Source organism: Melanerpes formicivorus, unplaced genomic scaffold (assembly GCF_026170545.1).
Source record: "Melanerpes formicivorus ecotype bairdi unplaced genomic scaffold, bMelFor1.0.p_v2 SCAF_16, whole genome shotgun sequence".
Taxonomy (NCBI): domain Eukaryota; kingdom Metazoa; phylum Chordata; class Aves; order Piciformes; family Picidae; genus Melanerpes; species Melanerpes formicivorus.
This window is the reverse complement of record NW_027142368.1, coordinates 7917632-7936113: the sequence shown is the minus strand read 5'-3', so window position 1 is coordinate 7936113 and position 18482 is coordinate 7917632. Positions and strand designations below refer to the sequence as shown.

General features: G+C 40.2%; 1 protein-coding gene and 1 long non-coding RNA gene across 4 annotated transcripts in view; one reads left to right on the top strand and one right to left on the bottom strand.

Annotated features, from left to right (window-relative positions):
• Positions 1–18482, top strand: part of LOC137445866 (uncharacterized) — a 119063-nt gene that overhangs the window by 78781 nt on the left and 21800 nt on the right. The gene's annotated exons all lie outside the window — the stretch shown is intronic.
• GALNT18 (polypeptide N-acetylgalactosaminyltransferase 18) overlaps positions 10166–18482 on the bottom strand; it is a 173780-nt gene continuing 165463 nt past the window's right edge. Inside the window, exon 12 of the mRNA XM_068147981.1 lies at positions 10166–10661. Within this exon, the coding sequence (XP_068004082.1) occupies positions 10515–10661 (147 nt within the window). The 3' untranslated portion in view covers positions 10166–10514. The remainder of the gene's footprint in view (positions 10662–18482) is intronic.

Sequence of the window (18482 nt, the reverse complement as noted above, 5' to 3'; positions counted from 1 at the left end):
GCAATTCAATGAATAATGCACTGCTGTTATCCCTGGAAGGTAGAACTCTCCAGTTACGGATTTCTTGCTGAATTACCACTGGCAGCCCCTTCTGAACAGGTCTGTGCAGTCAGTTATATGCACTTGTTCTGTGACAAAGCAGAACTGGTTTGTAGTGATACAAATGCACTGAATGAGTGTACAACCTTCCCTGAATGTGAGCTGTCTGCAATAAAAATCCCATACAGGTTTCCATATGCTTCCTAGGTAATCATCAAACCTTTAATCTGTGGTGTTGGCTCCAGGAGAGAAAAAACAAAAGGGCCCTACAAGAAATAACTAACTTTTAATCTTTATTGTGTCTAATCACCTACTCTTGGTCTGTCTCCACCTTCTTCTTCCTCCTCCAGAACCCCTCCAAAAAGTCAAACCAAACAAAAACACCACCACCACCACAAAAAAACCCACCAAACCACCAACAAAAAAATCACCACCACCAAAAACCTCAAAACAAACAAACAAACCAACCAAACCCAAATCCCCACAAACATGTGAAATTGTGACTGTGGGTTTATCTTTCAACCACAAGTTCAGGGTACATATTTCTACGTTCTCAAGGAGGAAGTTGTCAAATTGTAGTGCCATACTCCTGTGTGATTCTAACTCCCATTAATAGTGAAGAATAAAATCATTCTGTGCAGCTTCATTTGCTTTTTTTTTCCAGTGAAATGTATTTGGATGAACTTGTCTGTCTCTTACCCTAGCAATGTGTAATTTTACTTACATTTTTACATACATGTTCTAGAAGTCAGATGCATTATCTGACCTTCCCCCCCCCCTCCCCCCCCCCCCGTAAAATTTTGCTTCTAGATGACAGTCAGCATCTATGTTTGGAGGGAATAGTAAAACACTGGAGTAGTAGTAGTCTTTATGGTGGTGTAGACTGAATATAGACTTCAGACATCATGGTCTACTCATTCTGGGTTAGTGCACAGATTGCTGAATGGTGTGGACAAAGTACTTAACTTTTCTATGCCTTATTTTAACTCATTGTACAGTTGAGATAAATTAGTTGTCCGTTTCATAGAGATGTTACAAGGACTAATACATTATTTATACAGTGCTTTTAAACACTGGTATAAGTAGGTGATGAGTATTAATGATGAAGATATTCAGATGCAGAAATGGCACTTGAACACTTAACAGCCATTTCTGCCTCTGAAATTTTTCCCCTGGCTGTTGGTGATAGCGATTTGCTATAGCTTGTGACCTGGGGGAAGCTACTTAACTTCTCTGCCAAAGGCATTTAATCTACAAAGAGCTTTGAAATCCTCAGACTAGAGGGGCGCCATCAGTGAGCTTATTAAAGTTGTCGTAAGTCATCTGAGTTTTTGGTAAAATGTTTCAGCTTGTACTCCATCATGCATGCTAAAGATGCTTTCTGTTCCTTTCTATTTTCATTTTATTGATTAACACATCCTGTACTATTCTCTGAAGTTCCTTGGCAGAGAACTGGACGTGTGCTGAGTGTGCTGTCACTGAATCTTAGCATTGACGCTGATTCATGTTCTTTTGTGACAGGTACCCACTGCATGGTAAAAAATACTTGACTTTGCAGTCTCTGCTTTTTCAGGATGTTCAGATGAGAAAACCAAATCAAACATCTTATTGGAATGGGGGATAAAAGAATTTATGAAGTGCTCATTTAACATGCATCTTTACAACATAGCACCCACTCAGATGTTGACTGGCTGCCAGACATGACTGAAGTTCAAGATAGTGGCTGACAAACGCTGCAAGTCAGTTCTTCAAAATGCCTTAGAAGATGTCGAGATGATCAGAATTGAAAAGACTTGGGGTCGATAGAAAGGGGCCAAATGAGCAGCAGTGTAACTAAGTAGAGAATTCCCCTCAATATGGATTTTTGGTTTGCTGGCCAAAATTAGACTTTGAGAAAAGATGATCAGAGAACTTTTCACATCCTAGCACAGCATTCCATGTGCTAACTCCACAGTATCAGTCAGTCAGCAGTTTTATTCACAGAATATCAGTCATGTTGATGAACAGATGTTTTGGCATAGCAACAATAGGAGCACGCTGACCATGTTCTTAAAAAGTAGGTTCCCTAAAATCTTTGCCTCCTGATAGAGTGTTGCACCAAACATCTGTGGGTTAGCAAGATGATGCCAGCAGTAGCTTTAATTTTTCTTCATGAAGTATGGTTCCACTGCAATAACTTGTAAACAGCGTGATAAAACACTGAAAGGGAGGAAACCCTTGTATGAATACTTTAAAATGGTGTTAAGAAAGTCAGTCCCTTGAAAGGTGGAGAAAATGGACTTATATTAAATGATCTTCTTTCCAGAAAAAATAAAACTGCTGCTTTAGTGTGAGTAGTCTTAACAGCTGATAAAAGGGGAAACGTAGACACCTTCTCCTCCAGCTATTTTTGAGTGGCGACTCTACCTTTCTGAGGCTTCAGAGAACATGCCCAGTGACATCTGCAGCCATTACAATCTGCAGTTCTGTACCTAGTGGGTTTTTGGTGGAGCTAAAGCTTGAAAAAAGAACCAGGTGCAGAGAGAAATTCTTCTTTACGGAAAGATGAGCATCTACTAAGCAAAGCCTGTGTGAGGGCAGGATTCAGTGTTTAATCAACTAATTACTCAAATGAAGCACTTCATTTGAACTAGTCCAACATTGTATTTTCCTAATGTTTTAACATATTTTTTCTGAGTTTTTCTTTACAAATTTCCCTGTAAGTCCTTGCAGACTAACAATTTTCATGTACCAATAATTGCAGGAGTTCTGAGCTTGTTTTTACAGAAAGCTTGTGAAGCAAAGGTGGCCAATAGACAGTGACTAAAATCTCTGTGGGAAATTATTTCACTCAGGCTTGAGTACCTGTATTTGCTGAGGCTTTAGAAGGAATTCAGAAGAATGTGGCTTGATATGCAGATGTACTTTTATTTATTTTAAGCTCTCCATAAATACTTTAAAACATATGCCATATAATAGTGCTGTTTAGTCAACAGTCTGACAGAGCCTTTTTTTTTCTCCCTAACTATTTCCAGTCTCTTGACTCCAAGCTTAAAACACTGCCACGTGTCCTTTCTGTTGTTTAATCTATGGGAGGTGTAAATACATCATTATAACAATATAAAATTAAGTTTAGTATTTCTCTGGAATTGCTGCTTTAACAAAATAGTTGGCAATTACAAGGTATCAATTCTAAAAAAGGCAAATGATTGCTAAGTTCAAATAGCTATAGTGCTTGATCTTCAAATTAGATAACATCATTAGAGCCAGCATTATATAACATCGCTAGAGACCGAATCCTTGTGTCTGTCCTGGGTTCTTGCCCAGGCTGTCTTTAGGAAAACTCTGAATGCCTATTTGTGTATTGACAAAGATATGGTGTAAATAACTGGGATTAGGTATGTTAACCCAACTGGCCTGAATGCATTGCTACAGAGGAGTATTTAGAAGCAGGTAGTTGGGAATGATAAATATGTACAGCTCATGGAAGAGCATGTATGAAGTGCCCTTGATGTAGATGGCAGTAGCACAAACGATCTGGCCTGTCAATGCACATTGGAAAATGTACAGACTGAAGGCAGACAAGCTCAGGAACCTTTGAATAGATTATCAGTTTCCAGTAAACTGGCAACCGATAAAGGGGGTTTGTGGAAAACAATGGTTCATGCACATTGTGTTGCTGCCTCTTCAAATGTATATGCAAATACTTTCCTGTATACAGCTGTTGCTAATTTCTATATGTAAATATATATAGCAGTAAGATGCAATATATCCCTGTTCCAGGCCAAACCTGCTGCTGCAGTAGCATTCCCTGTTTGTATAGAGTGGTTAGGGAATGACTGAATCTCTGAAAGTAGTCTTCAAAAATGACAATGTAAAGCAAAATTCAGCCCCTGCCTCTTTTTTGTAGTCTAGAGGATAAAAAGATAAAGGAAAACACTTTCATCTCTTTGTTTGTCAGTGTGCCCTTGTGCTAGTACCAATCATTGATACTTAAGTAGAAGACAAAAATGGACTCAAGCTACCTGTGAAGTACAGCACTGTTTTCTTAGCCACTGGCTGATGTATGCTATGTCTGTTTCAGTAGAGCCAAATTTCATTTGCTGAAAAAATTCTGAGGTTTTATGTAAGTATGTGGTCTGGAGGTTGGAGAACCCTATACCAGGACCTAAGGTAACAGTGAGAATTGTTATTTTGTCTGAACAGCAAAAGGCACCCCTTTTTTATGCTTGCAGGTCTAAAATACGTGCTCAAGAGTACAGTTTTTTAAACAATTTCTTTACAGAGGTCTGCTGAGCAACAACAAAGATACTGTTGGTCTGTGGACAAAAAACTTGTGTTCCTTACTACAGTTGCAGTTGAAAGCAGTCGTTATGGCAACTATTGCAGTATCTTTATTGGTATTTCTGCTGTGCTGTTTGGGAGGGGCAAAAATCTCTTTTGCTCAAATGAATGTGACTGATAGATTGGGAGACTGAGAGCGTGATAAGGATTCTGGTAATGTGTTTTCAAGTTAACCTCCCACTTCCTTAGGGGATAAGGAAGCAAAGGCTGCCCATAAATGCAGACAGATTGCACACAGATAGACATAAGATCAGAAGACAATTTCCAAACCCCTTGGTACCCAGAAGGCCTGGCTGAAAATACAGCCAGATGGTTTTGCATGTCAATCTTGGTAGCCAGATCTCTGTGTTCTGCTCCCAGGGAAATGTGATCTGTGTCATTTATTAAGTGTCCAGAGGCCCTATCCAAATATCTGACAAGAGTCAGGACAGAAACTGTTGCCTGGTTTCTTAATGGGCAATTTAAGAATACTCTGCAGCAATGTTTGTATTACCTCTGTGGATTACTCCCTCAAGTGCAATACCTTCGATGTAGAATTAGGTTTCCATTTGGCCATTTGTCTGCAGCTTACGTGCAAAACCTGTGTGTTACTTGCCTTGAACCAATTTTTTCCTCGGTGCTTTGTTTCAGTTGGTTGTTTTCCTTTTACAGTTTTTGTTTTATGCCACTTTTGTTGTGCTTATTACTGTAACAACAGAGCACCTGCAGAGGTCAGAAAAGTGTCGTATAAACCATTGTAATCTCACAGGCAACTCTTGGCACACATCAAGACAGGGATTTCAGATCCGATTTTGCCAGCAAGGGTAATACAGATGCTGTTTATGAGGTAAACACTGGACACTGTAAGGTGCAATGTGGAAAAGCATCTAGTGTCAGCAGCTGTGTTGTGATGGGTTGCGACTGGAGGAAGGGCGGAAAAAGGTGTGTGAGTTGCAGAGGTTCAACAGCTATACAAATAACCAGCACAAGCCTCTCCACCATACATGGATTTGTGCTGCTTATTTGTCAGGAAATAAACTACTTTTAGGCAAGTACAAGCTGTCTGATCGGCCTTTTTTCCTCTTGTCATCCATGTTTTTTCTGCACCTTCATTCTGTAACTGCATCTCTGCTAGGGTAGTTATTAAGTCATCAATATCTACAATTGTGCTTTGCCTCTTAACCTGTGAGCTCTAAAGGGACATTTCTGTCAGCAGAATAAAGTAATCTTGTTTGCTGTCTGACTCCCAGCTCTTACAGTCTGTGTTTATGTAGATGAGAGGTTCTAGATCACTTTGAAGGCACACCTACCATGTCAGTACTACTTTTATAAAGATGGTAAAATGCCAACTGTTTTTCTTCTCCCATATGCTGTGTACTATCCAGACTTCTCTGCTGGCTCAAAGAATGAGGGAGTGGTCTCTGATGATGTACACTTGTTTGGGAGCTCGGTGCAAACTTTTTCACAAATTAGCAGTCATGAAGCCCATTTTCTTGAAAGTTTTAGAAGGGAAAAGTGAACTCTGGACTGCAAGCAGACCTCTTGCTCATCCCATGGTAACAATATCTCTTTAGTACAAAGGAGAAAAGCTGTGGCCAGGTATACAGAACCCATAACTAATGTACTAAAGAAGCTAGAGAACATAGAATGCTCTCACTCCTGTACATGATGGATTCTTGGGCATGATGGGGGGGGAAGCCAAAGTGCATTCTGAGCTGTAAAGTTTGGCTTTGAGTAGGCTATCATTTGGAGGAGACTTTAATTCTCTGGTTTGATAAAAAGAACCATTAAGCTGAAGCTGATGTTCCTTTAGCACAAGAAGCAGGACACAATTAATGAATGCTGGCATGCTCCTGCTTTGATCTTGAAAGATCATTTGATAAAGGAAATTGGAGAGCAAAATGTGCAGCATTATGCAATCACACAAGTTAAAAATTGTAGTTGCATCCAGGGGGATCCTAGGAGTTGCACTATGGAGCAACCTGAGTCTGTCTCCATACCCTGTTCTGTTCCCTCTTTGTGCAGTACCAGCAATGCCTATACACTGCTAGAGCTTGCTTCCTTCAGTCTTGCTAACAAAAAGGCAAATGAGCAGCCAGGATTTTAAGCGGTGATTGAACCCTGACATAGCTAATAGCTTCAAAAAGCTTCAGTGATATATATATGTATCAAACAGTGCTCTGTAGGGAAGTGTGAGGTGTGACTTGTCAGCAAATCTGATGGAAAATGCAATTTTCCTATACCTCTGACTCATGTAGTAATCTTTAATAGTCTGCTGAATCTACAGTGTCCCTTAACAGTGCCAGACATTGTGTTGAGGTAGAAGAAAGTTATAGATCAATAGGCCATAATTCAATTAATAATCAAGAGTTGGGTTTTAACAGCCATGTTCCTCCTGTAAAGCTCCTACAGAAACTGACATAGAAGAAAGGTTGATAGCTCCCAAGCTAATTTGATTATCTGACAATATTAATCTTTTATGAAAGGGCATGAGAATGTTTTCCATGAAGCAAATGATATAATCTTCAGACAATCTGAAATCTAAATGAATAGACAGGCTTCTGAAACTACATCAGTAAACCTTGACTTCTGTGAGCTTAGATATGATACACAATGTTCTTTTCAGATCTTTTCAGATGATGAAAGCTTCATGTAATTTAATCTCTCCCAGGAAACTTCAGTCAAGGATTTAATACCTGCAAGCATCACTTTTCAGAAGCAGAATTATTTTCCATCCTTGACAGCAGTTATTGATTGCAAGACCAAGTAGACGAGTCATGCTATGGAACAATACCGTGGTTTATATATGAACTGTTCCAAGTCTGAAGTATCATCTTGAATATTTCTATAGCTGCTATCAGATTTGGGAGTAGAGAGGCTTTATCTCTGACTGCTAAATACAACAAAATTGTACTAGTAAGATGCCTAGGCACAATATACATGGATGGGAAAAACAGAGGTGGCATGTATGGAATTCAGCTTCATTCGGCTGCAGGTGCAAGGGTTAGGTTATCTAATGTGTAGCCAGCTAACTTGGCTTTGAGGTAATGCAGTGTAAGCTTGGACTGTACTTTTCTAGAATAGGGATGGAAGACAGCTGAGTAAAGTGATGCTTGCCAGGAGTTACAACTGATACTGCTTCCTCCCCAAGTAAAATGTGCTCAGTAGCAACGCATGGGAGGGGTAGTGAACATCCAGATGATTCACTTCTCTAGGGTGATGATGATGATCTTTCTTTGTCTCTCAGTAATACTAGCTCACTCCAAGTAGCTGCCAGATCTGACTAGATGTGTTCACCATAAATACTCAGAGCACATGATCTGTTTTGCATGTTGCTCTCAGTAGGAGAACTTTTAATTCTTGTCATTGCAGTTCTGGTCTTGTACGTTTTTGTCAACTGTTTAGGAAGGTATTTGCAGCATCCAATGGGGCTGGTAAGATAAATTTTTGTACGGGTTTACAGTGCAAGTTCTGAACACCACTTACACGCATGTTTAAACAGGGGTTATTTCTGGAATTGAGCATGAGTCTTGCTTGAGGCATCCTTTGGGAATTCAGGCCAATTCCTCATAAATATGAAACTGCTGCTTTCCTCAATGTATGTGTGCTGACTTACGTGAGGATTATTGTCTGTTGCTAACAAGCATTGGCACCACAGGTTGTACAGCATTTCAGTATTTTCATGCTAATGTTTGTCTCTGGATTTGAGTAAGAACTGCTTGGTGCTCTTCACACATAGGGAAGTGGCAGGAGATTTCAGATTGTGGTTTGTCACTGGCTGTTCAGGATGATCTGTAGATATACTTGGGACAGATGTTTGGCATGTATTTGTAGTGTCACTTCATTAATTGTGAGAATTTCCAGAGCATTTGGAAGTCAAGTGATAAAAGACTTGCTTTTCACTGTGCAGAAGGACAATTATAAAATAATGGTAAATAACAGCAACATGCACAGAAAGCTGTTATCAGCAGAGGCAGAAGATAAGAACATAGGCTTTGGTGGCTCATTTTGAATTGAAATGAGTTCCCTTTTTGTCAGTGTCATCTGCAGCAAAATATTCACAACCGGTATGAGAATGGCTGTCACCTGTGGGCATTTTAAATATAGGTGTATTGCATTGTGTATTTGTCTTTTCAGAAATCAAAAAGGTCTGCCTGAGGTTTACTCTGTATGCCACTTCTAGAGCAGGTGTTAAAGATGGGGAAACAAAGCACTGAGATGGAAGCCATTTTAACAAGGAGAGAAATTAAAGAAATTGCATTGGCCAGAATTATAGTGGCTATAGTAGTCTGTCTGTGCTGACATGAGCTTTCTCTTCATTCTTGGACCTGAGAGAAGGCTTTTGTCTAGTCTTTGCCAGGTATCTCTCTCCAGTGCTCATCAAACACCAAAAAACAAACCAGAGACTACTCAGAGCACAGCAGGTCTGTTCAAATCAAGGGACCGGTTTGATTCATCACAATTATGTTTTCTTTATGGCTGCATCGCCATGCACTGGAGGCTTAGTGTCTTTGTTGAAAGGACGGTTAATTTATCTCAGGCTACTCTGTATGAGTTCTGTGCTTTTGCTCTGAGCATGCAGCTTGCTCCTTGTTCATTTGGAATGCCTGTGGGAAAAATAAGTCCAGTTGGTCAGTGGCAGAGCTTGGGAACATTCAAAATGGTTCTGCAGACAGTGTACAGAGACTCCTCCCCTTGGGATGCTCCTGTATGCAGAGCACTTGGTTTGCTTGTGTAGCATGAAAATAAATATGTTTTATCTTGTTAAGCTGTGGTACCCTGACACTCAGTTTATTGATGCCCTTTCAGGGTTCCAATTTTAATGTGAGGTTTCATTTGAATAGACCTGAGGAACCTCTGAAGCCAGCCAAAGTGCAGGTTTTAAGTCCATTTTTATTGGCTGTTACTGTTTTCTTGCTCTTGGGTCAGCTTTGCCTTCTCTGAGCAGCAGACATATGGTACCTATATATAGCAGAGCAGTGAACACATACAATTAATGTGCACATGACTTATTAAACAGTCATAAGGAACAATACAGCTAACTGGTCCTGAACATGAAGCTAGTCTGTAAGACAGTTTGGCACACACCCAGCTCCAAAAGAGGTTATAACTGTTAGTTAAGGGAACAAACAACAGAGTAAAAATAATAAATAAGTAATAAAAGAGGGAATTCACATACAAATAAAAGCAGCTGGAAATAAAGAGGCCAGTAATGCTAGTACTCTATTTTACTCATCCTCTCTCTCCCCTCATCTCGTGTCTTAGCTGAGATGATGTGGCATTGGATTCACACCTCCTTACAGGCAGGGAGAAAGGCAGAGGGAATTTGTATTTCTTGCTGTTGTTCTTGGATGGAGCCAGTCTGTGGTAGCCAGGGAACAGTGCATTTAAAAAGAAGGAAGTTGTAAGAGCTATGAACAATTGGTAGGAAAATGCAGTCATTGAAACAGAGGCCAACCCACTGAGAAATGTCAGGGGTGTTTAATTTTTTATTCCTTGCAGTAACTGTTGCTATTCTTTTGAAGGTTTGGAGGAGTCTCTCTGTAGTTTTATTTAATAGTAGTGGTGAGGCAAAGTACATGGGTGCATAGTTTATAGCTCCACACACCGCATCACACCACACCACACCTCCTCCCCATCTCTGCACACTAGTAGCTACAGTGACCTAGACAGGTCTTCCCTGAGGGAGAAAGGAGAAAATCCTCCCTGCTACTAGTGTGCAGGTAGGACTTTTTACCACAAGTCTGGAGAACACTGATATTCATCAAGATCAGGCTTGGATTAATGAAAACACTGAAACAACCACTTAGCTTCCTAATGGATTCCCATAGAGACGAGTAGACAATAATAGTGTTTGGACTTTTTTATTCAATAAAAGTTTGAGTTATAAATATTCTCCATTTATTTCCTATTTACAGTTGTAAAATATTTTAGGATAGTCTACCCATCACCTGTCATTCAGTGGCTTTGTAAATGCCATGAAAACATTGTGAAATAAAAACATTTGATTTCCAGCCCACAGACCCAGTTTCCACACACTCACAAAATAAAATCAAAGGGGCAAAAAAAGAGAAGGAACAAGGAGGGTGGGAGCAAGAGGAATACAGTACAGCAGGCAACAATGCAATATTTGCTACACAGTAGCAAAAGATGTGGGTAAAAAATGTAGTCTGCTATGCTGACAAGCTCTTCAGGACATTTGTTATAGACCAGCGCTGTCCAGTGCATTTCTGAAGGACGAGTTGAAATCCAAATTCGTTTTCATTGTTCTCCTGCAATTCCAGGCAACGCTTGGATTTCCGGTTCTGGATTGGGCCTCCCTTTAAAGATGGGGAGAAAAGAGAAGTGTTTGGATTAAATGCTGTGGATTTGTTGCACGCTACTGTGTGACAGTATAGATTAGAGAACGATGCAATGTCAATCTACTGAACTCCACTGCTGCTGTGAAAAACGTTTCAGTTCCAGACAAGATAAGCACTCGGTTGGATCAGGGGTGAAGGTTCCGTTTTTCACAGGCTGATGCAGTTTAGGATAGCCTCGATTGCCTGGTTACCATTTTAGGAGATGGGCTTCTGTATTTCTAGCTGTGCTTTTGAGCCATGAGCCAAAATAATCCTGTTTGCTTCAGTCACCTAGTTTGGTGGCTCTGCTGTACCTCTGAAACATCAAACAAAGGCAAAACAGGATCAGGCCCTTGGCCAGGGTGTCCTGTATGTGAGACAGAATGCCAAAAATAGTGTATCCTTTGGTTGCTAGAATGAAGTGTGTTTTATAACCTTGTGGTGCTAACCCTCAGTATTGAGTCAGTTCAATTCTCCACTTAGTACTGCCATGTTAAAGCCCTACCTTCACTGTTGATTTGCAGCAAATCCTAAATCACTGGGGCTATCACTCAGTTAACTTAGACTTAAGTCACAAATCATCATGTAGATGACAAATTATTTTTTACCTTTGCTCCTAGTTTAAGTTGATTCGTTCACCCTCTTTCCTGTCTAATAAAGGTAATGGATAACTGGTACACATTAGAGTCTGGGAAGTTTCTACTAAGATATAATTTGCAGAGAAGTGGGAAAGTCTGCCTTTCTCTAGAGTATCTTGGACTTTGTGTTGCAGGGAGTTACTGACCTACACTCCATTCTTTAATTGGTAAGTTTAAGTCAGTACAGATTAGTGTGGCTGAAGTACAAAAAGAGCAGCCACATTTAAATTACTTCTCTGTACAATGGGGGAAAAATAGTTGCTATTAAAAACCCTACCAACCACCCCACCTCATCAGTTTCGTTCAAGTCTTGCTTTCTGCCTTGCATTAGAAAGTCATAACTGTGATAGATTTCTATTATAATCACAAAGGTATTGGCATAAATCCCACAGAAGTGCCGAGTTTGCTTTTCCAGAGAAAGGTAGCTGGTGCCATTCAGTATAAGGTCTGCTTCCATTCAGACAGGTGCCTCCTGGGGGGTCTCCTCTCCTCCTGTCCTGTACAACTATTATTGACATTCTTATTAACAACAGGAGTTAAATTTGGGTCTGTGGTGGGAGCATAACCTCTGTGCTATCTGTAAGCAATAAACCTGCTTTGACATACAGGAAATCTGAAGCAGCTAGGACAGGAAATTAGCCAAAGCTTTATTACATGCTACTTGTTCCCTGGTGCCAAACACACACCATACTCCTCCCAGTTATTCTGGCCTTATAGAGCTCATTGGGGTGAATTTTATGTTGTTTTTTCCAAATGAATTCAATGAGAAGTTGGCCAGGAGGGGTGGATTGCTGCTTGGGGGACCAGCTAAGCATGGGTCAGTGGGTGGTGAGCACTTGTATTGTGCATCACTTGTCTTTTTTGGGGTTTATGTCAGTCTTTTTGTTATCTTTTCATTACTATTATTATATTTAATTTTTACTTCAGTTATTAAACTGTTCTTACCTCAACCCATGAGTTCTGCTTGGGTTTGATTCTTCCCTCTGTCCCACTGGGGCAGAGAGGAGGCTGCATAGGGCTTAGTTGGTGGCTGGGATTAAAGCATGACAGTCCAGGAAGTTAGACATAATAAAAGATGTATGCTAAAGGTAAAAATACTTCCCTCCATCTTGCAGCTGAAGAATGCAGAACCCAAAAAGTGATTTGTCCAGTAGTGCAAAGGTGGGACCAAGAACAGAGCTCAGATCTCCTGAAACCCTGCCACTTCACTTGGTGAAGTGTTGTTTATCAGTGAATTTGTAGAAAGCATTCTGGATTGGGCCACTCTTTTGCATGTCTGTCATTATGATGCCGTGCAGTACCTTGTCAGCAGCAGCTGTCATCTGCATTTTTGGACATGAAATTAGGAAAAATCAGGTGGAACTAGAACAAATAGTTTCTTTGTAAATAAATGTGGTGTTTAAAATTCTATGCTACACTATGCAAATAAGGTATCTGTTTTGAAGGAAAAACACGGGTATGTGCTGACTTCCTTCTAAATTAATTCGGCACAAGTGTCTTTGGAGCTTAAATGTAGTCCTCAGGAGAGTAAATACTGCATAATGTGATATGCTGGAAAAGCCTTGAAATGCACCCACTAAAAGCTCATTTTACTGCTGTGTTCACACACAAACTTTCTGTCTGGCAAGTTCTACACCTAATTTGCAAAGATGAAAACTTGCTATCAGAAAATTACTCCAAATAGAAGACTAAACTTATATAAGGAACTTTTGGTTGCTCCTAACTGCAGCAGTAACGGCAAGTAAACTTTACACCAGTTGTTAAAACACACTAAACCAGTATTTCTATGTAACACTTTTTCTGCATCTCTTTCATATATATTTTCATGTGTAAGTCAAAGTCAAGTATTCAGAATAGGAAAGACTGCATGCTTTCAGATTTTGTACTCCTAAACAATTCCATTCTGCATACGTGGGACTAAAGAGTTTGTAGGCTTATAAGAAGCCATAGTTCAAGATGTATAAGCCCCAAATACTCTAATACATCTGTTCTTCAGAAGCATTTCATGGGACAGGAACACTGGTTAAGTTGTACATGAATTAGGGACAAATTTACTAGAGCAAAAAGAAAAATATTAACTGTCACTTTCTCATTGTTCTCAAGCAGAACAATAGCTCAGGTTCCTTATCCTCCAGCTGTAAGAGCCTGTGCAATTAGCCACTTAGTTAAAATATTAAGTACAGGCTAGCTAGGGTAATATTTGATCAAATATGGGCAGAGAGTAGCTGAATATAGAAGACAATATTGCTGATGTACCGGACCCATACAGCAACACTGCACTGAGCCACCTGAGGCCTGTGGCAGTGCTCTTTTGTAGTTGAGGGTTGAAACTGAACAGTTTGCAACACTAGTTATGTAAAAATGAGATGGCCTCTCTGAAAATATAGGCCTTAACCTCCTAGTCTGTTGGCTCGATCAGTTGAATAATCAGGTTCTGTTTTTCATTACATTTCTCCTGCAGGATCAAAATCTGTATTTCTTTTAACAGGATCACAACCACTCTGTTCTGAGCTGCCAGGCAGATAGCACTGCATAATTATATAGCTGTATAGCAGCACAGCACGTCTTATGCTGCAAATACATACCAAGAGTATTTGCATCCTTTGTGGTTAGAAGTACAACATAAATTCCAATTCTTGATAAATTAATGATGCTGGGTTTCTACTCTGGAGCTCTCATAATGGAAGAAGTTCATGGGGAACAGTCTTCCCTTGGACACACAGCTCTACTGAAATGAATCCCTGTTGCACACTGATGTCCTTGGCTAATGTAGGGGTTGAAAACTGACTGGACATTAGAAGGAAACTGCTGTTTAATGGTGTTAGCCTCCATTTCTGCTCTCTGCATGCTCAGCAAGAGGTCACAATAAAATGGTACAGAGATTCTCTGCCTGTTTCACAGGCCTCCAGTTTAATCTTGTCACACAGTCTGCACTTTGTGTTGCTTTACTTGTTAGGGATGTGGTTGTGGGTAATGGTTCTAGCTAGCAGTAGTATTGTACATCCTTTAATTTCCTAAGATAAACATAGGCAAGAATAAATCAGAATGATGGTTTGGCAAAGGCCAAAAGCTGTAGAAGTAACAAGGTAAATCCTTTCTTTGTGCAGCTACATAGGACATCTATTTATCTATTATGCAATACTGAGTAAGCATGATGATTTAGATCTCATTTAATCTGTGGAATACTTAACAACTGATTAATTAATTTTCTTTTCTGTGTCTTCCCTTTTCCTTCCAAAGCAAATCCTGCTATGGTATTTGGGAAATCATGCATATGAAAACTACAGTTGTCAGCACACGTTTTATTTGCAGTTTCTCAGAACAGTGTAGATCACCCCTGAACTGAAACGTTTCCTGTGGACACCTCCAGTGCTGACTAGAATCACAATTCTCTGTGACATGTAAAAGCAATGTCAGCATCACAGGCAGATGTGACTGCTGCTGAGTAGGGGTACACGACAGTGCTGAGCACAAGCTCCCCTCCTGAGGTCTGTGATGAATGGCAAAGCCTTAGAGGTGCAAGCTCTTCTCACCTTTCTATGGTTGGAAGGTGAATTACTGCAACACAGCTTACTCTACCTGAAAGCATTCAATAGGAAACAGCCTTAAAAGGATTAATCTCATAGGGCACACTGCAGAGCTAAAACCCTTTCTTACACCTCTTTTTACACAGAGCCCTCACCTGTCACATTCCTCACAGTAGCCCACAGTGCCACTGTGTAGTCTGGTTAAAAGCAGAGGAGACAGCTTTATTTCTATACAACTGCATATAAACATGAAGACATTTCAAGATACAGAATAATTATACAAAAACTTCCTCCATTTACCTGCGTTGTTATTCCTCCAGCAACATAACGTGCTGAAGGTGTATTTTCTAGATGCCCTGATGTCACCCAGATGATGTGTGTGCCTGTATATATATGTGTGTGTATATATATATGAATTTCACTTGCAGGGCAGGCATTATGTCTCAACTGCCTTTGTATCATTCAGCAATAAACGTGAGGCAGACTGGAGACTGAGACTCTTCTTGAAACCCCAAACCAATACCCTCCCTCCAAAATCATGATTACAGCATTTAGACGGTGCTATGTCTTAGCCTGCAGAGCAAACCTAACAGTATCACAGAGTCAGTTCAGAAGAGCGTGGCGTGGGCCACAAGCAGTTTCTACTGAAAGGTGTCCCAAGTACACTGGGCCTCCATCTCCAAGCCCCTTCTCTCTCACACAGCAGCCCATGTAACCCAGTCACCAGGCAGTGCCAAGGACAACAACTTTGCTGAGCATGCTGGACAGTGACCATCATGTAGACATGTTGCTGACCTGCTGCAAGCACTCGGTTACAGTGGGGAGCAGACTGCTGTGGCCAGCACACTGCACCTGCTCCTTGCCAGGAAGAGCTTCCAGGACATGAGCAGGTTTAATTGCTTAATACTAAATAAATAGTTCATGATGCCACAGCAGCTTCCTTGAGATCATGTTTAAATTAACATTTTAGTAAAATTGTGACCATTTTACTACCCTGTAGTTCCTGTGTTTCTCTCCTCTCTGCCTCATGTAATTTCTGGTGATGACTTACTGTTTTGCTATATGATCTAATTTTATTCTGATTAAATGAAAAAGTGGTGAGAGAGCCTAAACTAAGTAACTTGTCAAACACCTAGAGGACTTTTTAGCATAGAAGTATGCCCAAAATAAACATTTCCCAAAGAAGAGACTTGACAAATAACCTGAACAATAAAATTCTTGAATACTACCCAGTGGATGGGAGTCTTTTCAGGACTGATTTACATAATTTGACATAATTACAGTTATAAACACTTGAAGAAGCCTTGGAAGGAAGAATGCCACTGAAGCCTACATTTTATTTGGTAGTGTTGCATTTGGCAGCTGTACAAGACTGTGGAGCGTGAAAACTTGCTCAGATGGATCCTGATTATACAAACACACAGTACAGACTTTGAATGCTCAATGCAAGTTTATCCCTTACAGACAGATCCCACACAATCTACCCAAGCCTCTGTCCTATCAGCCAGCATGATGTATAATGAAAACACTTTGAGGTACTACTTCCCTTCTTACGAATGCCCGTCAAATGGTTATTTTGTCCTCAAGGGAGCAGTGGACATCTGAGTGTCTGAGGCCAGGTGCCTATAATTGGAGGTAGCCACACAACTGAAAACTTCCAGACCATAGTAAAGGATAGTTTTTTAAAAAAAGAACTGAAGCTTGAGCTCTATAAACACACAGAGATACGTATACACACACACACACTTCTAATCAAAGATGCCAAATGAAGAATTCTGTAACAGACCTACAGTAGGAGCAAGACCACTAACTGCTGACCCTGTGTTCTGCTTTTTGCCATAAGGATTTATCTTGCCTTACTCGTCAGCAATGCAGTGGAGAAGGAGAACTTTATCTAGAGATCCCTTTGCCAGAAAGCTGGGCAGGCTTCTGTTGCCCACTGGCACTGTTATATTTTAATTCTCTATACCATCAGATGTTCTTAGTGAATGGCTACAGAATCCAGAGAAGCCAATGCATGCCTGCAGTCACAGGAAGGTGCTACAAACCCAGCACTAACTATGGCCAGTATCTACATTGCAATTAGTATTTCACAAACTTAAAGACTACATAAGCATCAATACTTGCAGTCTTGCTTATTTGCAGTAGTTCTGCTCACTGCCCAATATGAAAATAAACTCCATAGCTTAAAAATGTCATAAAGAATACTTTCTCCAGCTAGCTTCCAGTGTATTCATAGAAACATTCTCTCACCAGAATAATGGGAGCATTTCAGAGGGAGTTCATCAGTTGATTTTGGCAAGCCTTGATTACTCATTAGCTTTCTTCTAGCTTACAGAACAGACAAGGGCTGTGTACCGTGCTGTATGTTGTGAAATAGTAGCATTTTAATTGCAAAGGATATTAGCAAAATCCTTTTTGAACATCAAGGTTTTAATTATTTTGTCTCTCAATTTATCATACGGAAACAACTAGCTAGCTTTCACTTCTCCTGGGCAGAAGTTTCTTTGTAGAAGACTAAAGTACTGTCCACGGAGTCTAGTTCAACAGCACTGCACCTTCACTGGGAGATTGTATTTGGAGCATGGAATGGAAATAGAGACAGCAGACAAACCTACAGTAAACTATCTCTGAACTATCAATAGTTAAATTATCAATGCATTGTACTGCTGCCTCCCAATTTAGTTCTAACATAATTAATATTACAAAACAGCCATAGTGTTCTGAAGTAAAAACCATTGATTGTCACCAAAGGGTTGGTGACACAGAGCAATCACTGAATAGGTGGACAGCACTGAAATGTTGCTGAAATGCTACTTAAATAAATATGTTCATTATACTATTTGAAATGGTACCAAAAATTAAGTGCGGAGATGGCCACAGTGAGCCCACGTCATGATGAAACTATTGTTGCAGTTTGAGAGAAGAGATAATTAAAACTCTGCCCAGCAGGAGACTGAAAGTGAAAGCTGGGATGTCTTTCCAGGTTAGGGATTTAAGGTCTACTTGAGAGCTACGCTTTAAAGACAAGAGAGCTGGATTATTTTCAAGTATAGCTACCGATTATGTTGATAGTATGCTTTTCTGATTACTGTCCAAATGCTTTCTGCTCTAAGGTAGATGCTGAACTGTATTACCAGTGCCCTAAAATACCCCGGTCACAGCTGTTGAAGTCAAACAACCTAATGAGTTGGCAGAAAACATATTTGCAAACCCACATGGATTGTACAGGGGAAAAAAATGCAGGAATAAAACTACCTTAAATTGGGAGCCTCAGCCTATGGGCTGGAGTACACAGCCAGACTGGCAGCCTCAAAACTGCAGAGGAGCAGCTGTGACCAGTTCCAGCTCACACCAGCTATTGCATTTTTCAGGGGCTTGAGTTAGAAAGCATGTTAATCAAATTTTATTTATCCTAAGCAAGTGACAGCACCTGACAAGGTAAACTTCCAATGTCTTAATTCTCACCTTAAGAAAATCTTACCTTTCTCTGAAGGACCAAATCTGGCTATCTTTAGCTTCCAACCATTAGAACCTGTTTTGTTTCCAAATAACCTATGTCCCTCTGTGGAAACACTAACATGCTTTATGCTTTGAGTCATCTTGCCTCTTCCTCTTACCTGGAAGAGTGATCT